Genomic DNA, 23,138 nt, shown 5'->3' with positions numbered 1-23,138 from the left:
ATCAATACAGACTCGCTGTCCTTGGGTGGAGACGGACAAAGTCAAAGAAGTTCTTCAATACGGTACAGGTACAGGATTGTGCCACACTTTATTTAGAGAAAGTGCTGAGTGCGCGAGAAAGCCATCAGCTTTCTACAGCCAATCATGCTAGTTTTTATTTATTTTTTTGTCAGCAAAACTTCGCAAGTTAAACTGTGTTTATTTTAATGGAAATTCCTATCATGTCCTGTGTCAAGTTCAATTTTGGAGAACATAAACATGCAAATCATTGATCAATAGCACATTTGCTTTGGCTGTCTGAAGATCAATACACCATTATATTGCTGTGCAAAAGATGCAAAACAGAGAAAATAATTTCCAGCATGACAACAAGGGTATGTTGAAATGTAAATAATGCTGCCTACTCATATAATGCTGCCTTCTGAGCTCATAATCTCAGGATTATCGCATAATCCTGTGCAACAGCTCCAATAACAGCCAGTATGGCCAAAAATGGTGTAAAATTTGTAACTGTTTAATTCATAGTGAGAAATGGTTGGCGTGGTCACTGAATACTGTATGTGATCTGTTTTCACCAGTGATATTTTATTCCATCTAATCTGATGTATTATTGTAGCGGTTAGTGAATCTGGGTGATGTTGTGTCACGTCAGTGCAGTTTCCATACAGGTCCCTTGTTAGATATCAAAGTATTTTCTTTGAACACACTGACATACTCTGGATTATTAGTATACAGTATAAATACTGGATAAAGTATTGCTATCATTCACTTTTGTTTTTTTTTTTTGTTTATGGTTAATCGATTTTGTTTAAGTTGGTGACCTTGATGCAAAAACAATTGCTAGGGTTCATATAGAACCCTGCATGAAGCCACACCAGCTGCTCTTGAACTTTAAACATGATGCGTATAGTATGCCAGCCATCAAAACTTTGCTGAAAGCCCAAACCCCCAGAATGTGTTGCTGTGTGTAAGAAATGCCAGCTCCCATCCATTAATGCACACATTGTATAAACAGCACAATGCGCTGCATTCCTCAGAGCTAGGAGCTCAAGATCCCCAGCTCGAACATAAATAACAAGGCACTCAGGAACATATTTGATGTTGATATCCATCTCTGAGGACCAAGAGAAAAAGAAACATATTCTGTGCACCAACACACACACTCACACACACACTCACACACACTAGGACACAAGCACCCAGCTCAAGATCCTTATGAAAATAAGTTTTGGCCAAATGGATATGCTATAATTGGTTTCAGATAGCGAGGTCAGAAGAAAGCCGATATGGGTAACTATTATGCGAAACAGAGGGAGAAACACGAATGTTTACACAGGCACTCCCCAGCTACATTAATAGCCGAGAAGAGTTCACCGGAGAGGGAGTAAGAGACAGACGAAAGAAACATATGTCAGCTATCGCCCCCCTCCTTGTACGGTCTATGTTTAGACTTAATACATCAGTAATAAAAAAAAAAAACACATCACAATGCACCTTTGTGAGAACCATTCCATGATCTAAAACAAGCATGAAATACATTAGCAGCCAGACGCAGTTTGGCACATCATTACAAACACGTCGCCATTCCTCAGGACCACCGCTTGAACCATATTTTAATAGCATGATCCAGACTCCATTGCTGTGACTAAAGGTATTAAAAGAAAATACAAACAAGGATGAGATAGCATGCAAGATGAATTACCTCCCGAGGGTCAGAGCTAGTTGATTTGTTTGAGAAAGGAAATATATCTAAAGTGATGTAGGGTCTTGGGAATGCGAGGCCCACTGAAGCAGTGATGTGCAAAATGCACCGTTTATAGGGTTGTTAAAGTTTCTCTAATAACTTTTTTATAGAATGCTTTAGTTGAACTGATTTTAGATCCTGATGGCCATCGCTAAAATACAGTGCTCTCCACTAATATTGGTACCCTTGGTAAATATGAGCAAAGAAGGCTGTGAAAAATTGTCTTTATTGTTTAAACTTTTGATCTTTTTTTTTTTTTAAATCACAAAAATTCTCTGCTCTCATGGATATCAAACAATTGCAAACGCAACACAGGTTTATATAAAAAACATATTTGTTAAATATAGGTGTGCAACAATTATTGGGACCCTTTTATTCAATACTTTGTGCTACCTCACTTTGCCAAGATATCAGCTCTGAGTCTTCTCCTATAATGCCTGATGAGGTTGGAGAATACATGGCAAGGGATCTGAGACCGTTCCTCCATACAGAATCTCTCCAGATCCTTCAAATTTCAGGGTCCACGCTGGTGGACTCTCCTCTTCAGTTCACCCCACAGGTTTTCTATGAGCTTCAAGTCAGGGGACTGGGATGGCCATGGCAGGGCCTTGATTTTGTGGTCAGTAAACCATTTTTGTGTTGATTTTGATGTATGTTTTGGATCACTGTCCTGCTTGAAGATCCAACCATGGCCCATTTTCAGCTTTCTGGCATAGGCAGTCGGGTTTTCTTTTAATATCCGTTGATATTTGATTGAGGCCATGATGCCATGTATCCTAACAAAATGTCCAGACACACGTCCAATTCCAGATTGATTCATAAAATTTCCAGTTGACTGGAACTTCTTAATTATTGCCCTGATGGTGGAAATGGGCATTTTCAATGCTTGTGCTATTTTCTTATAGTCACTTCCCATTTTGTGAAGCTCAACAACCTTTTGCCGCACATCACAGCTATATTCCTTGCTCTTACCCATTGTTATGAATGACTAAGGGAATTTGGCCTATGTCATGTCACAGCAAACTCCATTTCCCAGAATGCACCACAAACTACAAACATGGCCGATGACTACAACTCCCAATAGTACACACAGACACATCACCTGCTCCTGAGGACTAATCACACTCACAATCACACTACACAATATAAGAGACTGTTCATTCACTATGTCTTTGCGAATTAATATGCTCAGTTGCCATTGTCTCTGTCGTTTACCAAGCCTTGATATTGTGTTGTTATTCTGGTTAGAATTCTGTTTTAACCCTCGACCTTGATTTCTGCCTTACCTGCTCTAGCCTGTTTACCTGATCTTCTGACCTTTGCCTGTCTTTGTTATTGTTTTTGTCTTGCCCTCTGGATTATATGCTCTTCAATAAAGCTCTTAACTGCGATTGCCTCCGTCTGAAACTTCATCACATGACAACCTATGCGTTACCTCATATTTATACCCCGTGAAACAGGACATCATGGTTGAGCAATTTCCTGTTCCTAGTCATCCAGATGTACTAAAAAATGTAAAATATCAGTGGGAATATACAAATATATTCTTTTCATATGAATTAATAGAGGTGACAATAATTGTTGCACACCTATATTCAATTTTTCACAGCCTTCTTTGCTCATATTTAACAAGGGTGTCAATATTAGTGGAGGACACTGTAGATAGTTAGGAGTGGCAAAGAACTAATATGATGGAGCAGGAGATAAGGCTAGCATTACAGCATAACTTTCCATATATCTTGTGGAAACAATGGCAGAGAACGTCAATGTTCAACCAAAAGTTCCAAAAACTCAATGGACAGAGTAAGAGAGAAGTCTGAATATTGATGTGGCTTTTCAGAACGGGAGATACCTGAGAGATTTAAGGGACTGGAAACTGAAGCCAATGTGGCGTTGCTTCTAGAAACTGGAATTTTGTAGGTGGAATTATCTTTTATATCACAAAATAAAACAAAAACCGTCTGAAACCAGAAACAACAAAACTTAGTTCTGGTTCATTTTCCACCAAATAATCAGGAAAGATTATAGTGACACCAGTATAGGCACAACAGTTTAGTCCAATATGGAAGACATGGATGGAATAACATTGTTCCTTTGTCTGACTGATCGTTTTCGTTAACCAGGTTATATTTGCTGTAATAAAATTACTGAAGAAAAGGCTCATTACAGAATGCTTTTTAAATTTCATTAGGGCTAATGACATCATCAGAAAACAAAAAGTTGTTTGTTCATGCTGTGTTTGTAGATTAACAACACTGTACTGCCTGTAGATACAGAGATTAAACTACTGACACAAACAGCACCAGCTAACCAGACTATTTTGGTTTTGTGGTCTTTTTTGATTCAGTACTCAACACAGGTTGTGTGATGTGATGAACATCTAACCAATCAGCAGTACACCATGCCGCTAACCCCACCTCTAAGTACTATTAAGCTGTTGGTGCAGATCTTAAAAATGAATGCTGTTGGTCCAGTTGCTGATGGAAATGGCACAGTTTTAGTTTTTGGTGTCAAAACTTCTGGTATTTTGTGCAGTGAAAAAGGCCCTTAGTGTTTTATTGCCTGACTAGGAGCATCATAGAGGCAATGCTGGAATAAACACCTGAGTGAGCTGCCGCTCAGTATAAGCCTTAATGCTCTCCAGTGCATCCTGAAGACTACCGCCTGACCAGTAACGGTGTGCTAACTGAGCTATGGCCACTGGAGAGGCAGGGAAACAAAAAAATACAAGTGAGAAATATGAGAGAGAGAGAGAGAGAGAGAGAGAGAGAGAGAGAGAGAGAGAGAGAGAAAGAGAGAAAGAGAATAGATATCAGAGTGCTTGTGGAAATCAGGCTGTTTTTCAGCATGTTTTTCTCCAGCTGAATGTCACGCTTCCCAGACAAGAGAAAAGGATGTGGGGATAATGAGCATTTTTATGTATGACTCAATAAATCAACAGAGTGTGCGGTGCACGGGCCGGTCCATGGAGAATCTTCCTTGACTGCGGGCCGGAGCGGGAGCTAACCAGCAGAACAATGGGCTTCTGTGTGTTTCTCTGGCTGCTGCTACTACTTTTCCTCCCTCTTTCTGTCTCTCACTCTATTCCTTTCTTTTTTAACCTCCCCCCCCCCCCCCACACCCAATCTTTCACTTTCTCCTTCAATGCCTCCATTTCTTATTTATGTATTCCCCCTCACTCTATGCTCTCAGATCTCTCATTCTTTCCTTCTTTCTTTCTCTCTGACTGTCTTACTCTCTACTTGTTTATTTATTTTCTAGATTAAGGATCCCAGGGAGAGGGATTGTAACACACAACCATAAAATTATTTTTGGGGTATGCTTATTTGCCTTTCCCTTGCATCTATTTGGCCTGTGTCTGCAGACAATTATGCTCCCTCAGCCCAGACTCAGGTGCTAATAATGAAGGACAAATAGAATCATATGTGTAAACTTCCCCTTCTGATGAAAATTTATATTAACTTTCTGCCACTGTAAACAGAGAGGCATAGCACAGTCCTCCCTGGTGAATTGGAGATGAATTCAGTCATTTCTACCCCAGGAAGCAGTGCATTTAGAGGAGGAAGGGAGGGATAGACAAAGTGGGGAGAAAAAAAAAAGACTGCCTCATTGTGTAACCTCACACTTATTTTTCCAAGTGTGAGAAGACAAAACATGGGTCTGTTCAACCCATCAGGGTGAGTGTGTGTGTGCATGTGTCTCTGTGCCAGCAGCTTTGTGTGTGTGTGTATGTGTGTGTGTATGAGTGTGTGACTCCAGCAGGCTCTCGTTGCGGAAGCTCTGCCAGCAATAACAGGCCAAACAGAACGAGCTTCCATCGTTCACTGCAACCACAAACATTCATACACTTCCCGCTTCATGCAGACACTGTTATGGATGGCTCTCGCAAATCCGCGCCACACGTATGTGATGGAGCACGCATAATAGTTTACAGTATTGCCAGCAACCTGTGGAGAGAATTAGGCTGTAGGGGCCCAGTACTCAAAACAACATCTGTAACCCATAGAAATACAGCAACAAATAGTGCAGGATGGTGGAAAGAGACCCCTGGCCTCCCAGTCACCATTACTGTTGCTAATTACTAGCACTACAGTCAGACTGTTATATACTGTAGGCTTGACCAGTTTTACTCACTGTATAAGTTAGCACACTAGAGTCTGTCTCATTCTCTCTCTCTCTCTCTCTCTCTGGGAACATTGTCTCAGTGTGTGTCTCTCGCTTATGAAATTCAATTTATCCCCCATGCACTTTGACTGGCTTTAGTAAAGCTCTCACTTTCAACAGTTGTATAGCACTGGGGTTTAGATAAGGTGACACGCAGGGCCATTCACAGCTCTTTTATCTGCCTCCTCTAAGAGACGTCCTTTACACAGCCACAACTGAGAGCCTGACTATCTACTATATCTGCAGGAAGAAAAAAAAAAATGGAAAAAAGAAACCAAAACAAAAAAACAGAGAGCAGAGCTTTTCACTTTCACCATCAACACGTGTGCAAGAATAAGAGAAAGGCAGAAAGAAAAAAGAGGAAGCGATAGACGGAGGAAGAAAAGTGAGCCGGCGACACCCACTTCCCCTTCGTCCTAGTGTGCACTTGATCTGCTCTGTTTGCCCTTCAAGTGATTATGATCCATCTCTTTTCACAGTTCCATGCCGATGAGCGCCACACAGTTGGAGGAATACCTCTTAATAAATGTTGCATTAAAGGGAGAGAGAAAGCACTCTGCACTTCATTTAAAGAGAGGCCAGTGGAAAAAGGAAAGCGCCGTGTATTCATTCGCTCAGCGACTAGCGGGTTCCATGGGTTGGATGAAGCTGTTTTCTGAGGTTCTCCATTTCTGTCTTGTCTTTATTGACAAGGGCTTGTTAAGCGGTTCACACGCACCAAAGTATACAGCCAGAGGTGAAGCGCAGACATGCTGTGACTTTGGGAGAAGCAGCAACAACTAAAGAAGAGTTTGTTCTTTGTGTCTATACCATTACCATGACTGCTATGCTGATATACCACTATGCTGAGGTGTGTTCATGCTTCATTAATTTATGAATTTGTTTAAACTTGAAAATAAAGGTTTTAAGACTCGAGGCACACGCATGTTGTCCGTCTCCTCTGATGTCAATTAACAGTGATTCATTATACTGAACTCTGCTTCACTTAAGGTCTCTTGCTATCTCTATTAAATGAAACATTTGTGTATATATGTGCAGGGGAAGCCATGTGCCAAGCCACACACATGGAGACACTCAATCTGTGGGTCAATAGCGTGTGTCTGTGTCGGTATGACTGAGCCACTGCTCGTACACTATTACCCAGAGGGGTCGATCAAGCGGCTCCCTGCCCTCAGATGTAAATACCTTAACCTTAATTACCGTGGCTCTGACCTCAGAGAGCAATGCGGTAGGTGATCTCCCCAAATGCGTCAAAGTTATTGCGCGCGTGTCCTTACCGAAGAAATATGTGCTCAGCCCTGCACAGGAGAGCAAAACACGCTTCAACTTTATCACTCTTGGTGCGCTGGGGGGGAAAAATGACCGGCATGAAATGAGATAGAGTTCAACAAATACAGTACAAGAACGAGCTGATCTTGTCTGCACTCCAGGTGAAGACAAACTATTGTTTTCAGTCCATTTACCTGAGCGTCGGGCTATCATTAAACCGCAGCGGGCCGCTGGATCTTCCAGCCAGAGTGATGGATCTCTCCAGTCCATCTGAATGAGCGCACGGCTCCACCAAAGATCAGCGGAGTTAATAGCACTGCATCTAAGCGGTGGAGGGCCAATGCATCTCCGTCAATGCTGGTGTAGCTGCTTATGAGGCTGTAGAGTACAGTCTAGCACACACCACGTGCACGCTTGTGATCTGTGTGCTTGTCTTGTGAATATTCTGATTACAGCACATGCCTGACCTTTCCAGAGAGCTGAATGAAATACAGTTATCTCCCAAATTGACATGCAGCATCTATCAATCAGCGCTGCTTCACACACATAGAAAGAGAGAGAGAGAGAGAGAGAGAGAGAGAGAGAACTGTAAGGCAGGTGATGTTGTACACACTGATTAAGATGTATCCCATGTATCCACATGCATACATGCACTCGCAGACAAACATACATGTTCACTCTGTTCTCAAAGGCATTTATAATGGCTGTAATCAGCCCTCAACTGCCTCCATAAACAACGGCCGGCCCATGCCAGTCTCATGAGGAACGTAGCGTGAATAAAGTCATACTCTTTCACTTTCCTTCCTCCGAGCTGCCCACTCATCCCCCAACCCCACCCCAAGAGCTAATCTACATCTTTCATTGAATCAAGAATGGAAATTCAGAAGAAATGCTTCTTTTTCAATTTCATGCTGAAGTAGCTCAAGTTAGTGGATGTAATTTCTCCTAACAAGAAAATTTATCACTGTGTCGTTCACTTAGTCTGCCCATATGAGAAGCAACCCGCTTTCTTTTTTTCTTTTTTTCTTTTACTCTCCACATTTTCTTTTTCTGTGCTTTGATAAATGTGCCAAAAGCATGATCACTCCTTCCAAAGCACTCCAGACGAGAACAGCACAATTATACTGCTTAATAAAAAAACCCTTTGACGACAATCTCTATCAAAACGAAATGACACATTATTCATAGTGCGGCCACTGAGTGCAGGTATGGGAGAGTATAAAAGCCGCTGAGTGAAGCGTTTCACCTTCATCAGTGATGGTCAGAGGACAAATGAGTGATTATTACAGGTCTACAACTGGCTTTGTCCAGTACAGAGATATATGAATTAGTGAAAGCACAGGTGACCACCAGTGTCTGGTTGTGTGGTGTTGATTAATTTTTGTAGATCGTACAAAGTGTAATTCAAAAGTGTGAAGGTAGTGTGAATTGAATTTTCTTTTAGAATTTTTTAGTACCTTTGCACTCAAAACATGATTTTTATTACTTATAGTATAAAATTTGACTTCTACTGTGTGGCTGATTTGGTGTATGTGTGGGAGATATTACAAAGATTTCATCACAATACTTAAAGATAATAGTTATTCCGATGATAACAATACTGTGCATATCGTGATGTGCAGGGCTGCCCTAACCCTAACTGCCAGCAAAACAGTAATATGGCAAACTGAGTTTGAAAATACTTTTATTTAACGTCTACAAAAATAAAAGAAGAAAAAAATGTTCTGCAAAAAATGAACATTTGATCATTTTAGAGTTTAGTTAGAATTTTAGATTCAGTACAAAAATTTAACATCAAATAAGCTGCTTCCAGTCGCTTTTTAATTGTTGTTGTAAACCGCACAATATGGCATACAAAGATAAAGTGATACCCAAAAGATCTCAGGTATTGGTACAGTATTGTGATAGTTTATCACGTTATCGATGTTAAATCATCATATTGCCCAGTCATAATAGAAAAGTCAAACTTGTTTCATTTTTATCTAAAAGAGAGATTTGGGTATGTCTGCATCAAGACACCAAGGCTTTGAATATATTATAATCTACTGAATCTATTTTAGCCACCAAGCCCATATGGTAAAGTATCTATCTAGCTAATCTAGATAATATTGGTTGTTATGTTATATTTGAATAGATCTGACTATTGTTAAATAAACTGTTTCATACGTAACAGTCAATCAAGACTCTGCTACAGAGATCTCACTTGCAAGCTACTTGACTAGAAGTTAGTTATCTGGCTAGATAACTAATTCATTTGCAAATTTTAAATGTGGATAAAAATGTAATTATTCTAGTATTGGCCACGGTCTAAAATGGTGCGTTTAGGGTTAGTTGATCATTTATCATCTTAGAATAAGAGCTTATACTGTTTCACATGCGTTACGATTGGTTACATTTGGAATCATTTCCGAGGAGATAGAGGCCAAAATTTATGCACGAGTTCAATACGGCCTAGCAGGCAAATTCATTCCGCGGGAACATACATCAAATAATTCTGGTAAATACTCGGCAATAACAATCACATTTCAATTGAAACGGAGCGGGCATTGGAAGACTCAAGCGTGAAACCAATATCAGCTTAGCTTCAAGTCAAGCATGAAGCATCACATACAACATTAATACATGCAGTGCACATGATGACAATGTTTCCTTATCGCATAACACACACACACACACACACACACACACACATACACACACAAACCCCCTCAGTGTGCTGGTACGGTGACACAGTGGGAGGCAAGAGGGCTAGAGTCTGAATGTGTACAGTAGGCTTCACTCTGTGTGTGTGTGTGTGTGTGTGTGTGTGTGTTGACGCTACTTTACTGAGGATGAGGATAAAGATGTCCTGTCCATAGTGACAGCACTAAAGAAGACGCAAATGAGAACCAACCCCACTTCAAAAACAGCCCTACGAGCCCTTACCACAAAACACCCACAGAGAAAAAGGGAAATCGCAGGCTAAGTGACACATGCGTGTGTTTGAAAAGCCTCTTGTGTATTTGTGAGGTGAAGCCAGGCTTATTTACCACATTTGTTCAAAAGCCCCAAAGAGGTGCAGCCTGAGAGGCTCTCTTACATATGTATTCACAGTCTGGGATCAGTGGGCTGTGAGCCGAGCTGAACACGCACGTGTACACACATACACATACACACACACACACACACACGCGCGCGTGCGCGCACACACACACACATACACACACATTTTCGTTCTCTCTTTCCACAATACGTAATTGAGATATTCAAGTTTGAAGCAGCAACAACTAGCAATGTGGTGCATAGTAAACAGTGAAAAGAGGAAAGAGAGGACGACTGAGAGAGAGAGAGAGAGAGAGAGAGAGAGAAGGAAGAGGAAAGGAAGAATGAGGAATAAACTTCCAGCATCCCTGCCCTCCCACCTCCTTAACCAGATTTACATCATTTTAATATTTGTCTGAGAGGGAACACGCACACACAAACATCCCTGGGCAGGCGTTTCACAGGCTGATTTGTTACTATTCATGGCTGAAGCACAGAGAAACTGTAATACTAGACATGCTTGTTAAATTCACAAGGCTCCAAAGCTGCCTTCTAGCAAATCTAGCAAATCCTGCCTCTTGGTTGTCAGCTTAAGACGCTCGGCATATGCATAGATGGGTTTTTTAAGCTCTGTTAAATGGATAGCAGTGTCGCCGGCTGTCAAAGGCTTGAAGAAAGAAAACTCGTTCAGAATAGCCCCTCATCCAGCAGGGACCCAGTGCGCTATTTTTCGCAGTACTCTAAGTGTGGGAGGCCTTCTACCTGGAAAAGAAAAGAAAAAAAAAAACATCCAAAAAAAATCCATGTTTCAGGTGCGAGCTCCACCGTGCGAGAGTGTGAATGAAGCACCGATTCTTTAAGAGGTTTCTTTAATGGGATGGGTCAGTGTATAACTGCTCGGCTACTGAGGGCAGACAGCAGCCTCGGCCGTTAAGGCTCTATAGATCCTGTGTCATTAATTTCCCCAGGCAGGGCAGTTAGGAGGCATAAAAGGAAATGAGTTGAGAAGTGGTCATTGATCTTGACCTGGCTGCCTGTTTGAGTTTTATTTACCCACCAAGATTAACCCTAATCACTAAATGTAACCCACAGGGTCACATAAGCAGTGATAGTGTATAGGACCTGCATGCTAAACCCCAATATATGTATAAACAGTCCTGAAAAAAAAAAAAAAAGACTAGCTGAAGCTATCTTATCTTTTACACAGTCACTAGGCACAAGGTTTATTGTGCGTGTGTGTGTGTGTGTGTGTGTGTGTGTGTTGCACCTGTGATTGTCTTTGACCTGCACTGTTCTCCGTCACAATGGCACCGAGCTGCTCAAGCATAAAATGGTAGTAAGTGTTTGTTTCCAGCAGATTTCACTTTGACTCTATCTCGCGCTCTGTCTTTTTTCTTCCCACTTTCTCTCTCTCTCTCTCTCTCTCTTTCTCATCCTGTCCCTCCTTCCATGTCTCTTTCAGAACTGCAGCTTGACATTTCACAGGGTCTCAGGAGAGTCTGATGTGAAATGGAGTTACTACAGAGGCTGCACTGTAAATTCCATGCAGCCACATGTAATATACCTTAAACACAGATGACCACTCCAGGTTTGTGGCCTGAGCACTGGAAAAAGTGAATGTGCATGAGCATGTGTGTATATGATGTGTATGTGTGATAATAAAATCACGCGCAGCACTGTCTGGGGAGAGGAACGAACGCATGCAACACTGTCATTCACTGTCCTATATCTTAATGTGTCATCGCCTGGAGGACGACGACTCTATATGTCAAGCTTCAATGTACTATACAGAAGGGACCGTCTGAAGATGTTAAAATGTGAAATGTTAACAATGAAACGGAGAGCACAATAAATACATCATGTGAGCCACAGGCACTTGTACGGAGCGCCAGCCCAGCAAAAGAGAAATGAAATACACTCCATGGAAAAGGCCTTGCTCGTCATTATATTTTCCTTTGATCCGAGATTTACTCTTGCTTTTTTGAGAAGTTGAACATGTCGGTGTATGTCCTGATGTGTGTGTGTGTGTGTGTGTGTGTGTGTGTGTGTGTGTGTGTTTGTGTGTGTTATTTACACTCTGAAGTGGTGCAGGCTTGGGCCAGTGTGATAAAGCTAATGAGCTTCAGTGTTGGATTGTAAATGAGAGAGTCACCTCGCCCAGCCTATCGGCACGGCCGAGACTCCAGGGGTGATTATCTCTTTAAATTATGCTCAAGGGCAAAGCGCTATTTGCATCACAGGGGCTTTTATTTGGATGATGAGCGGTGGAGGCCGTCATCATCCAGCCTGGAGATGTTGCGCTCTCTGCTCCCTGTGGACGACTCCGAGAATGAGGAGGGTGATGCAGACAGAGGCGTGGAGAACGCCCATGTGCTGCCTTCACCTTACTTTCCTCCTGAATAACAGACACCCGAGCCCCAGAGATCCCCATCTCGCCCCACCACAACACAATGTGGTGGCCACAATAAAGCCTGGCCGAGTCTGTTAAGCGGCCATGATGGCAGCCTTTTTCAATAAGAGAGGTCCAGTTTAGTGCACAGTCAACGAAAAATTGTGGACATGGTGACGAAACAAAGAAGATAATTAAAGTGAAGACAAAACTAAAGAAAAGGTTAAAGTCAGTGTTACAAATATGAAACGCTTCTATTAATAGTTGGTGCCTTCATTTTCACTCGCGCTCCCCTCCTCAACCCAGTAGCCCCCCAACACCGCCTCCCAAGTGACTTTCCTCAGCCGTGATGCTACCTCCAATTTCATTTGCTCTTAAACCTGAAGAAGAATAAAAAAAAATGGCTGACATCGGCTGTCATACATCTCATCTTAAATTCTCCTCAAGCTAAAATGTTGGGTTAATTGCTGTCACTTTTACATTGGGCCAGAGACTTACAGGCGCCATGCTATAACAATCGCTGTGGGCATGGAAAAAAAAAAGCCACCGTGTCCTCTGCATCTGGATATGGCCTTCATAAAAAGCAACACAACTTTAGCAAACAGTCTCAATCTGATCCAGAGCTGGACAAAGAACAGAGACTGGGGTTTAATCGACATTCTGAGAACAACTGAAACTACAGCAGGCAGAAAGTGAGAGGAACCAGGGTTTACTCTGAAATGAACAAGACTAACTGGATGGCTGAGTTTGTCCGTCGTAAACGAGACCAGGAGGTCTCTGACTCTGATGGCGCCCAGAGCAGAGCCGTGGCTCTCCACCAAGCAAGCCCACCGATTAAGTTAAAGCATAATTCTCCCTAAGCCATCAATCTGTGCAATAAAACACATGCATTGTAGATCAAAGTAATCGCCTAACAGCTCCATTACAGTACATTACTGTATGGCTCTTCAGATCAATGTAAAGCTTTCATATATCCACATTATCATTACCATACATTAAAACAGCTATTCAACGCTGGCTTATAATCAATAATTATTAACTGCAGCAGGCATTTTTATTATTCCCCGTGCAACGTAGAGTTTTTTTTTTTTTTTATTCAATTCAGAAAATATCAGAAGCCTGATTATTGTTTTCATTTGACAAAAGATACACTAGACACACTATTAAGTGTTAGTAAGAACTCAAATATTCTCAACAACACATCATGACAGAATCCTGGTCAAATTAACATATGGACCTTTTTTATAAACACAAGCACAACAGCAAACACACAAAAATATTCTGAACTGAGAAAATCTAAGGCTGGAAAAGCGATCAGATTTTGAACAAAGTAAAAGTTACCAAAGTTGTTTGTGATTCTCAGCAGGAGCAAAGTTTGGGATCATGGTGGAGGAATTACAATGTTATTAGAACCATAAACTTTCAGTTCATGCCTGCACTGCACATAACACTGGCAATAATAATGATAATAATAACAACAACAACAACAACAACAACAATAATAATAATAATAATTATTATTATTATTATTATTATTAAATTATTATTAATGTTAGTATTATTATTACTATTGTTGTTATTATTATTATTATTATTATTATTATTATTATCATTATTGATATTATTATAAAATTCAAACGTCAAAAATCCAATTTGTTCTTAACAAAAATTGTACATTTTTTAAACTAAATGCACACACTACTTTAAACTGAGCACTCTGAACTGGATTACACACACACACACACACACACACACACACACAGAGTCAAAGGACACTAATAGAGAGCTTGGTAATGTTATTAAATGTGTAGGTATTGTTTGACTCACTCGGGTGTGTGTGAAAGAAGTAAGGAGGAAGGCTGAGCAGGACGCAGGAAGTGTGTGAAGTTAACAGCACCTGGCCTCTCTTCTAAAAAGCCTCTGGAGGCCTGTTAGCTGGAGCGCTCATTTTAACGCATAGCAAAACTCATCCACTTCATCAACTTTTTTGTTTGTTCACTCCAGCTGCCTGAAACAGCCCTATTATTATTATTATTATTATTATTATTATTATTATTATTATATTTCAGTCATAAATCCGGTACAGTCATATGGTCTTTGACTCCAAATGTTTGAAACTTACTGCACACGAGCTGCAGTGTGTGTGTGTGTGTGTGTGTGTGTGTGTGTGTGTGTGTGCAGGTTAAAACAGAGGACAGTAATGAGAGAGAGGGGGTTGACCCCAATCAGATGTGTGTGGAGGGAGAAACAGAGAAGGAGACAGAGAGAGAGAGATGGAAGCTGTGATGATGAATGGGAGGAGAGGCCATGGTGTCGGAGTGCTGTTGTAATCACCAGCTGGAGTGTGTGTGCGCGTTGTGTGTGTGTGTGTGTGCGTGCGAGTTGTGTGTATGTGTGTGTGTGTCTATGAGGTTACGGGGGGGGCGTCCCTACACATCACTATAGCACTTCATTCTGCAACAATGCTTCATACACTCACATAAATTACTCATAAACACACACACAAACGATCAACTATCAGCTATTTTATGACAAAATATTTTTTTAGATAAAACATTGCAAAAGATGAAAAAGTCGTGTATACACGAACACAAAACATGAAAACTGAACCAAATGCAACTGAAAACGAGATCAAAATTATACCGATGAAATCACACACACACACACACACACACACACACACGCACACACACAGCGCTAGCAGTGCAGCCTGACCCCCAGCACTGAGCTTTTGGTGAGCTGTCAAAGCCATCAGTCAGTGAATGGAGCCTCGGCAGCACTCGCCTGGTCTGTTGACATCCCGCTGTGGTCACACACACACACACACACACACACACACACACACACCTCACCTTATACCTATTCCTCATTACACACTCCATATTTCCCAAATTAAAAATACAATTATAAGCACTTCAGTGTAAAGTTTTTTGCACGTAAAACCGAGGTGTTTGTACATAAGCAGCAGCAGCAGCAGTGTAAGCGCAAGACGCCACAAAAAAAAAGAGGCCTTGTTTAAAAAGTCTCTGCTGGCTCTGTCGAGTTAGGATGCCCTCTGCTGGAAAAGCCAAAATCCCAGCATGCATACACGCTCGCTCATTCCGCGCCTCACTCCCCCTCTTTCTCCCTGACACACGCGCGCTTGGCCTCGGATGCCGCGTGCCATTCACCCGGGTGAGTAAATACAAATAAAACCGATAAACATCTTACGAATGCAGAAAAATCTGCACAACCCTCGCACAAGTGCTCCGTTCAGCATGAGCAACACTACCACGAAAAAAATAAAATAAATAAATACCACAATAATGCCAACCTAAAAAATTCACACAAGCAGCAAATCAAAAATGAACAAAATGACACAAAAGACAATGCAATGTCAAAGTCCAAATCCGTGCTGAAATTTTCACAGAGATGGTGTTAAGCGCCACTGTGCCTGCGTGTGAGTGAGACTCGAAGCCCTGAGAGCGAGAAACACAACTTACCTGCTGTTGTTGCAGATGCAGCAGCTCGACTGTGCTTACTTCGCTGCTTGTGTCACCGCTTGATCTTCCATCTCTACTGCCAGCATCTAATTGGCTGCTTAGGGTGCTCATTCCATTTTGACTCATTGAACTGTTGCTTATTGTCTCACTGGCCGACTCCTGCATCATGACTTAATACCTAGAAGTGATTAAGAGGCACCGGTTAAGGCTCTTGTTACAATCCCCTTACAAAAAAAAAAAAAAAAAATTTCCATTATCAAGCCCCGGTCCCTCTCTGCAAATTAAAGCATTTAATGGGGGAGGGGGAGGGAGATGCAGAAGAAATTATGCATTCATTGTGTAAATGAAGCAATACAAAGAGATGCTCGGTCTCTGTGCTTAAACCGGGGGTGTCGAGTCTATATTTTTTTTATTTCTGATTTTCTTCAGAAATCCTTTTTTTTTTTTACATTTATTGCACAGGACATTCACACACAGAGCAAATCTAGACTATTTACAAATTAAATGAATCATTTAGAAGGGATCATAATTTTGAAAGAAACCTTTTGACATAAAATATATGAACAGATAAACGTGCGTGAATGTGTAATAAACCACGTGTTTTTCGACCTCGATCGTGCACACACAGTCTCCTAAAATATCCCCTGTCGTCAGAGTTTTACGCTGCGTCTCGATTGAATGAAGTTGCTTAATGACGCACAGCTAATCATGCAAAATTAAAATTGGGTCTCGGAGACGAGGAGAGGAGGGGGAGTGTAACAAATCACATGGTACCAACCCGTGACGAACGGTACAATGGTCTTCGTCCTTAACTGAAGCTAAATAAAATTCGCCTGCGAGGCTTCTTAAAGAGAGAGAGAGAGAGAGAGAGAGAGAGAGAGAGAGAGAGAGAGAAAGCACACGACACATATTGACTAGTTTTTCCTCTCTCTCTCTTTTTTAATCAAACTTATGATATTCAATTATTTTTGTGACATTTGAAACATTTAGTGCTGTCATCCCCAGAGCACAATTATTGTGGCCAGAGAGCTGAAATCAAACGCTACACACATCTTAAACCTCAATTTTAAGGTAGACAAATAAATGAAAGATATGAAATTAATTTCACCGGCATCTATTAGATATGAAAAGCAGAGGGGAGCAGACACAAGAAGAGAGAGAAAAAAAAAATCTATCATGAATATCACTAATGATTGTGCTAAAAACAGCATAAATTATGCATATTACCTCCTCTCTAGTAATAAATGTTTTATCATTTTCCCTGCATAAATGCTCCGTACTTTCAAAGGAGCAATGAGGACTCCTGCCCGGATCTGTGGAGATCCTCGCAATAAATAAAAGAATCGGCCTGACCCAACAAATGCAATTCAAGGTGTGTTCTGCATAGCTAATATACCCACAAGAGCCTTCTTAATTCACACACTCCGCGGCTCAAGCCTCATCACCTCTCCGTCATTCACACAGTCATTAAAACACCTTTTTTCTTCCCCATTACACATTTTGTTCCTCGCAGGAAATGATTTCTGCCTGTCTCATATTTCATCTGATTCAAACATAAACAAAATCCATTATATTAACAGAGACAGCGTTCCAAAATAATAGCCCTGGACCCGTGGAATGTTTAGGGGTGATACATTTTTTGAGCAATAGTTTCATTCATTTTTTTCTGACAATGTCGCCATCCTCCTTTGCACAGATTAAGCAAATCAATTTTGTCACCTGCTCTGCATGGATAAATAGGGCTGCTATGTGAATCAGACGATACAGTAGCAAGGCAAGCTTAGCGCTGAAAATTAACATCGATAATCAAATGCTCGACACAACAAAGAGCATGTCGTCTAATCCGTGACTGCTTTTCAGATGGATAAATGACATTTTATAGGCAGAGGGTTTTTTTTTTTCCTGCTGAAAACCAGAGGCAGCGGAGTGAGTGTGTTCGAGCTCTCCATGAGGAAGCCTGAAACAGCAGCAAGGCTCAAAACACACGGCTTAAGTTACACGCAGGGGGACAGCTGCGGACACCGTGCTCAACAAACAACCAACAAGGCATGCGTAGCAGCAAACAACATCAAATGCCAAAATGTACACAGCATTAACACACACACACACACACACACTCACACACACACAAACACACTGAGTGTGTGAGAGAGAGAGAGAGAAACATGACGATGAGGCGCTGATGAATCTCTCTTAAAGAAACGCAAAGCTGCCACAGAGATCAGGCGACTAATAAGTATTCAAATTAGGCATAAATTTTACATGCCCCATGTTTTAAATATTCAGAGAAAGAGTGCCTGATTGCCTTTACTCGAATTTTAAGAACAATCTAATGGAGTGTTTTTTAACAGCAATGAAAGCGAGCTTAACCTACAGACTGAGACACAAAAATCAAGAAAAGAAAGATCTTTTTTTTTGAATTTACAAAAGTGTTAATTCATATCATGTAACTTAGAAATTTAAATAAATATAGCAACAAAAAAAAAAATCTGTTTTGCAAAGTAATATTTCCATTGATGACATGTTTAAATTTTAATCAGACATAAAACATGTAAAATATGTACTTTAAGATCGTATTCTCATTAATGCCACGGATTACTGATGAGATCATTAAAGACACACACATCGTTAACATCAGATTTACCTCCAAATCCACATTATCTAAAAGTTGTATGTAAGTGTGTAACTGAAAATAATAGGCATGCAGATGTATGCAAAGTGTATTCAGGGAGATCAGATGGTGCTTTAACCTTAATGACAGCGGTGAGATAAATTAATTAGCCATCTAACAGCAGCATTCAAATCTGCCAATTACAATGTCAATTAGAAGCACAGGCGCGCCTGCGTTTGTTTCCACGCCACGGAGCAGGGGAGGAGAGTCTGCACGCCGCTGAAGCGGCCAAGTGTCACCACTCACTGCTCTGCTGTACCACCGGAGAGAGATGGACAGTGACAGGATAGAAAGGGAAAGAGGGAGAGAGAGAGAGAGAGAGAGAGAGAGAGAGAGAGAGAGAGAGATAGTGAGAGAAAGAGAGAGATGTGTTCATCACAGACACACTGGCCCTAAGGGCTGGCAGCCTGTCACTGTATCAGACTGTCCTTTCCTAAAAACCCACTGGGGCAGAAGGTTAGCCCCACCGGAACAATATTTACAGCTCCTGTTAGTAGTGCTGAGCCTAGAAATAGGGGTTCCAGGGTTGTGAGATTTCTGGGAAACTGGGACCAACCTGGTGTACAATTTATTATGATTATTATTATTATTATTATTAATAATAATAATAATAATAATAATAATAACCAGGATATGACTGATTCTCTAAGATGTGCTAATCCGAAGTGTGACGTTCACCATGGTTCTACACTTATTCTAGATTTGAATTAAAAAACGGCATATTCACAGACCACGGACAAGCTCCGACCCTTCAACACTGATACAAACAGATCGCTCCAGCTCTGATATAAACATATATTATTTGCCCTGTGTCTTTTTGTCTGTTTTTTCTCTTTTTTTTGTACGCTGTAACACTACCACACTCGCAATTCCTCTCTGTGCAAATGTTTGCTCTCGACTAATACGATGTGCAATTCTGTCTTTTCCAGCTGGTGAAAAATCCCAGAATCCTGCCAACGCATTCAGGGCTACGGTGGTGATTTTGGGGGATCTAAGTAGACGAAAAGTGTGGGAGGGAGAGAAAGCCACTTACAGCCCAGTCTTTCACACACACACACACACACACACACACACACACACACACACACACCAATTCAGTAATATGACTTTAAAGACACAGATGTTGGCTCAATAATACTGTTGTAGGAGGGATGTACTCCAGCCAACTTTTCTATTGAAAAGAAAAAAAAAAAAAATTAACACAGTTTTTAACACTATGACAACAGACTCGTTTCCTTGGCTACTTGTTTCCGTCCTTGGATAAACTGACCTAAAAGAATGCAGACTCTTGCAGAGGAAACAGAGCCTGATGATGATTCTTTCAGAAAAGCATCAGGAAGACAGACTCTGTGATCCAAGAAGTGTATTCATTATCAGTGCATTGCTCAGGTGCTCGGAATTCCAAAAGTGCAGAAAAAAACAGCAAAAAAAATTACATTTCACAGTCTGCTAGCTCCTCCTGCCCTGATCCAGTTAAGATATGGATACCATTTAAAATAATCACAAATTCTGTGCTCCACTGAAATTAATTCATCATTGCCATAAGTTACAATGCATGCGAAATAAAGAATTACTCCAGCCTATCTGCTCAAATATTTAATAGTTAGAATTGCTTAATAAATCAAAAATGCCAGCTTTGGACCGTTTCTAACATGTCAGCTTGTCCACACTGGCTAAAATGATAGTATTAATTTTTATTTAATTGTGATTTCATCCCGTGCTCATGGGATTTTTCTGCGTCCGATCAGAAAGCAACAGTGAGGAGGAAATGACTGCTAAACAGCATGCCTATAAAAACAGGCTTAACACACAAGAATAAATACAGGCACTTTCAACAGTCGAAGTCCTCTGAAGATTAACAATCTGTAGCCAGACGTCCTTTTTTTGGCTTTAAAGGGCCACCATACAGAGAGTTAACAACTCCCATATAAACCTGAGTAATAGTATGGCACTCCTCTCAGATGGGATTTCAAAGTGATTCACAATAGATGAGATTGCTTTAGAAAGAGTACCAGAAAGAAAAAAATATTTACAAAAATCACAAGTTTCAAAATGAAAGGAGTCAGGGAACAATAGGCTGTGCTTTTTTTTTTTTTTTTTTTTTGAATTAACACTATGCAAAGCAACAGGATCAAATGTTATCTGTAGTACAAGATTTGTGGTGAAAAAAAGGGGGGGGGGGGGATGTAGTCAAATTTAAATTCATCATTTCAAGCTTTATGCCATATAAGCCATTTTGCACAGGATGTTAATTCTATTCTATTTACATCCGGACAAGAAAGGCAACGGGAATACGATATAAAAGAATATAAAAAAAAGGAGAAGAGAGGGAGAATTGAGGCAATCGTTGAGCGTATGAGAAAGCGCCTCGGTGAAATGCATGTAATCTAAAAGACCAGTAATAACACATTTCAGTGCTTTCTTATACTCGAGCTGAGAGAAGAGAACTACTATTAATCAGCAACAGCAAATGTACAAGGTTGCAGATCATGAATTAGAGACATATCCACAACATGTACAGTAAAACATTTCGCATGTGCAGAATGGAGACTGTCTCTAACATCATTGTGCTCCATTCTTTAGTTCTTCCCATATAATTAAAATTTTACCCAGCAAGTACTTCCCTCTAGGATAACAAGGCTCTGAAAGTAGGTGAACAGACAGTGACACTATCTAATCAAGCAGTCCCCCCGTTTTTCATTTTGGGTAATTTCTTTAATTAACTCAGCCCACCTAATCATCAGTAATTGACCTATAAAAGGGGGAGGCCCCATTGTCTGCTCCAATCATCTTTGGCAGCAGAACAGTTCGGAGGCAAGTGTTCCCTCTCTCTCTTGCTCTTTCTCTCTCTCTCTCTCATGTGCGCGCTCTTCCTTTAGCTTGTTCCATATTCCTCACCTGCTCAAAGCTCTATTTATCCATTTTCCTGGACTATTTACCAGACTCGAATGCATATTTCATTTCAGCACAGCATTGTTCTAATGCAGTTGTCATCTGTGACACCGGCTATTGTTTTTTTTTTTTTTTTTGTATGAGGGTGGGGGATAGATTAAAGAGGGGACTTTGACTGGCATGTGCGATGTGTTTATAAGTTCAGTGGCGTTAATGGCGGAGAAAGACTGGAAACAGTGAGAGGAACTGACCTAGCTACAGTGCTACACAGCCACATGGCCATAGAGACATAGCTCATAGTGACGTTTCCAGTTATTTGGGGCTGATTAGGGTCATTATGTCCCCGGCTCTGATTTATGTTGTCATTCCCTCTCCCCAGTCCTGCATCGATAGATCTTAATGAATTGGTAAATAAGGGTGAAGATTATACTTGACAACACCGCAATATTTCTCATTCATACCAGACAAGATTTATGTAACCAATTAGGGCTGTAACAGGCGGGATTGGTCAAGAGAAAAATAATCTTTCCAGAGGAAAATTACCCAAGTCTAACCCTTGACAAAACAGATAATGGGCAGTCTTTAGCAGAGGCTTACGCACTGGCAGCCCAACTAGGCTGAAGTGCATTTATATACGGAAGCTCCTCTTTCTTTCTAGCTTTTAAATTGATTTTTTTTAATTTAAGCACCACATTGCACAAATTCTAACCACACTACATTTCAATACACATTCCTAATCAGCCTTCATCTTCCATCACAATATTTAAAGCACAAATGATGGAAAAAGTAGATTAAAAACAAGTCTTTCCAACAAAAAGAACTTTGATGTACAAATGTAATTTGAGCAGACATTTTAAAACACACACACACACACACACACACACACACACACACACACACACACACACACACACCTCTTAGCCAAAAAAAGGGAATATCTTTCTATTCAACAGTAAATCCTTTGCATTTTTTCCCCCAAATAAATGAAATGAACCATATACACTCCTACGTCTACAGTAATCAGTTGGTCATTAAAATATCGGATTAAAGTGCTGATCATCCATAGATAGTGGCAGGCCAGGAGGAGCTGAAGGGCGGGAGGGGAACAGAGGTGGAAAATAAAAGCAGAGCGAGAGCTGCTGGTGTCGGCTCAGCCAGCTTCCCCCTGCAAGCACATGCAAATGAGCTCGTGATGCTTAACTGCATCTTTTATGGGGATAATAACGGCATCATCATTATGGGACTCAAATTAAATTACATCACAATTAGCATAACAAAGTGATTGGTTAAACTTTCAAAACAAATACCCCGCTCAGCTAATGAACAGTGTTAATTGGCCTGGGTGCATTCTAAATAAAACATGTAGGTAAGCATGTGTTTTATTTAAACAACGTTAAAATTCATTGTTTTTTTTTTTTGAGATGGAGGTGAGAGAGAAAGAGAGAGAGAGAGAGAGAGAGAGAGAGAGAGGGGAAGAAAAAGGCTCCAAAACTGAATATTGCCAAG

The 23,138-nt window shown here is 40.8% G+C and overlaps 1 protein-coding gene across 10 annotated transcripts in view; it reads right to left on the bottom strand.

The window, feature by feature from the left end:
* The window catches only part of foxp2 (forkhead box P2), a 95,388-nt gene that overhangs the window by 39,865 nt on the left and 32,385 nt on the right, over positions 1–23,138 (bottom strand). For 7 of the 10 annotated variants that reach the window (XM_047162406.2, XM_047162414.2, XM_047162415.2 and 4 more), the window contains one exon: positions 16,070–16,247. The exons of 2 other annotated variants lie outside the window; for them this stretch is intronic. In XM_047162406.2, coding sequence (XP_047018362.1) covers positions 16,070–16,237 — 168 coding nt within the window. In that variant the 5' untranslated portion in view covers positions 16,238–16,247. Of the gene's footprint in view, positions 1–16,069; positions 16,248–23,138 lie in introns of those variants that run through there. One more of the 10 variants, XM_053688096.1, reaches the window with a different exon arrangement.

Source organism: Ictalurus punctatus, chromosome 19 (assembly GCF_001660625.3).
Source record: "Ictalurus punctatus breed USDA103 chromosome 19, Coco_2.0, whole genome shotgun sequence".
Classification (NCBI taxonomy): domain Eukaryota; kingdom Metazoa; phylum Chordata; class Actinopteri; order Siluriformes; family Ictaluridae; genus Ictalurus; species Ictalurus punctatus.
Note: the sequence above shows the minus strand (reverse complement) of the source record. Positions and strands in the feature narration are given on the sequence as shown.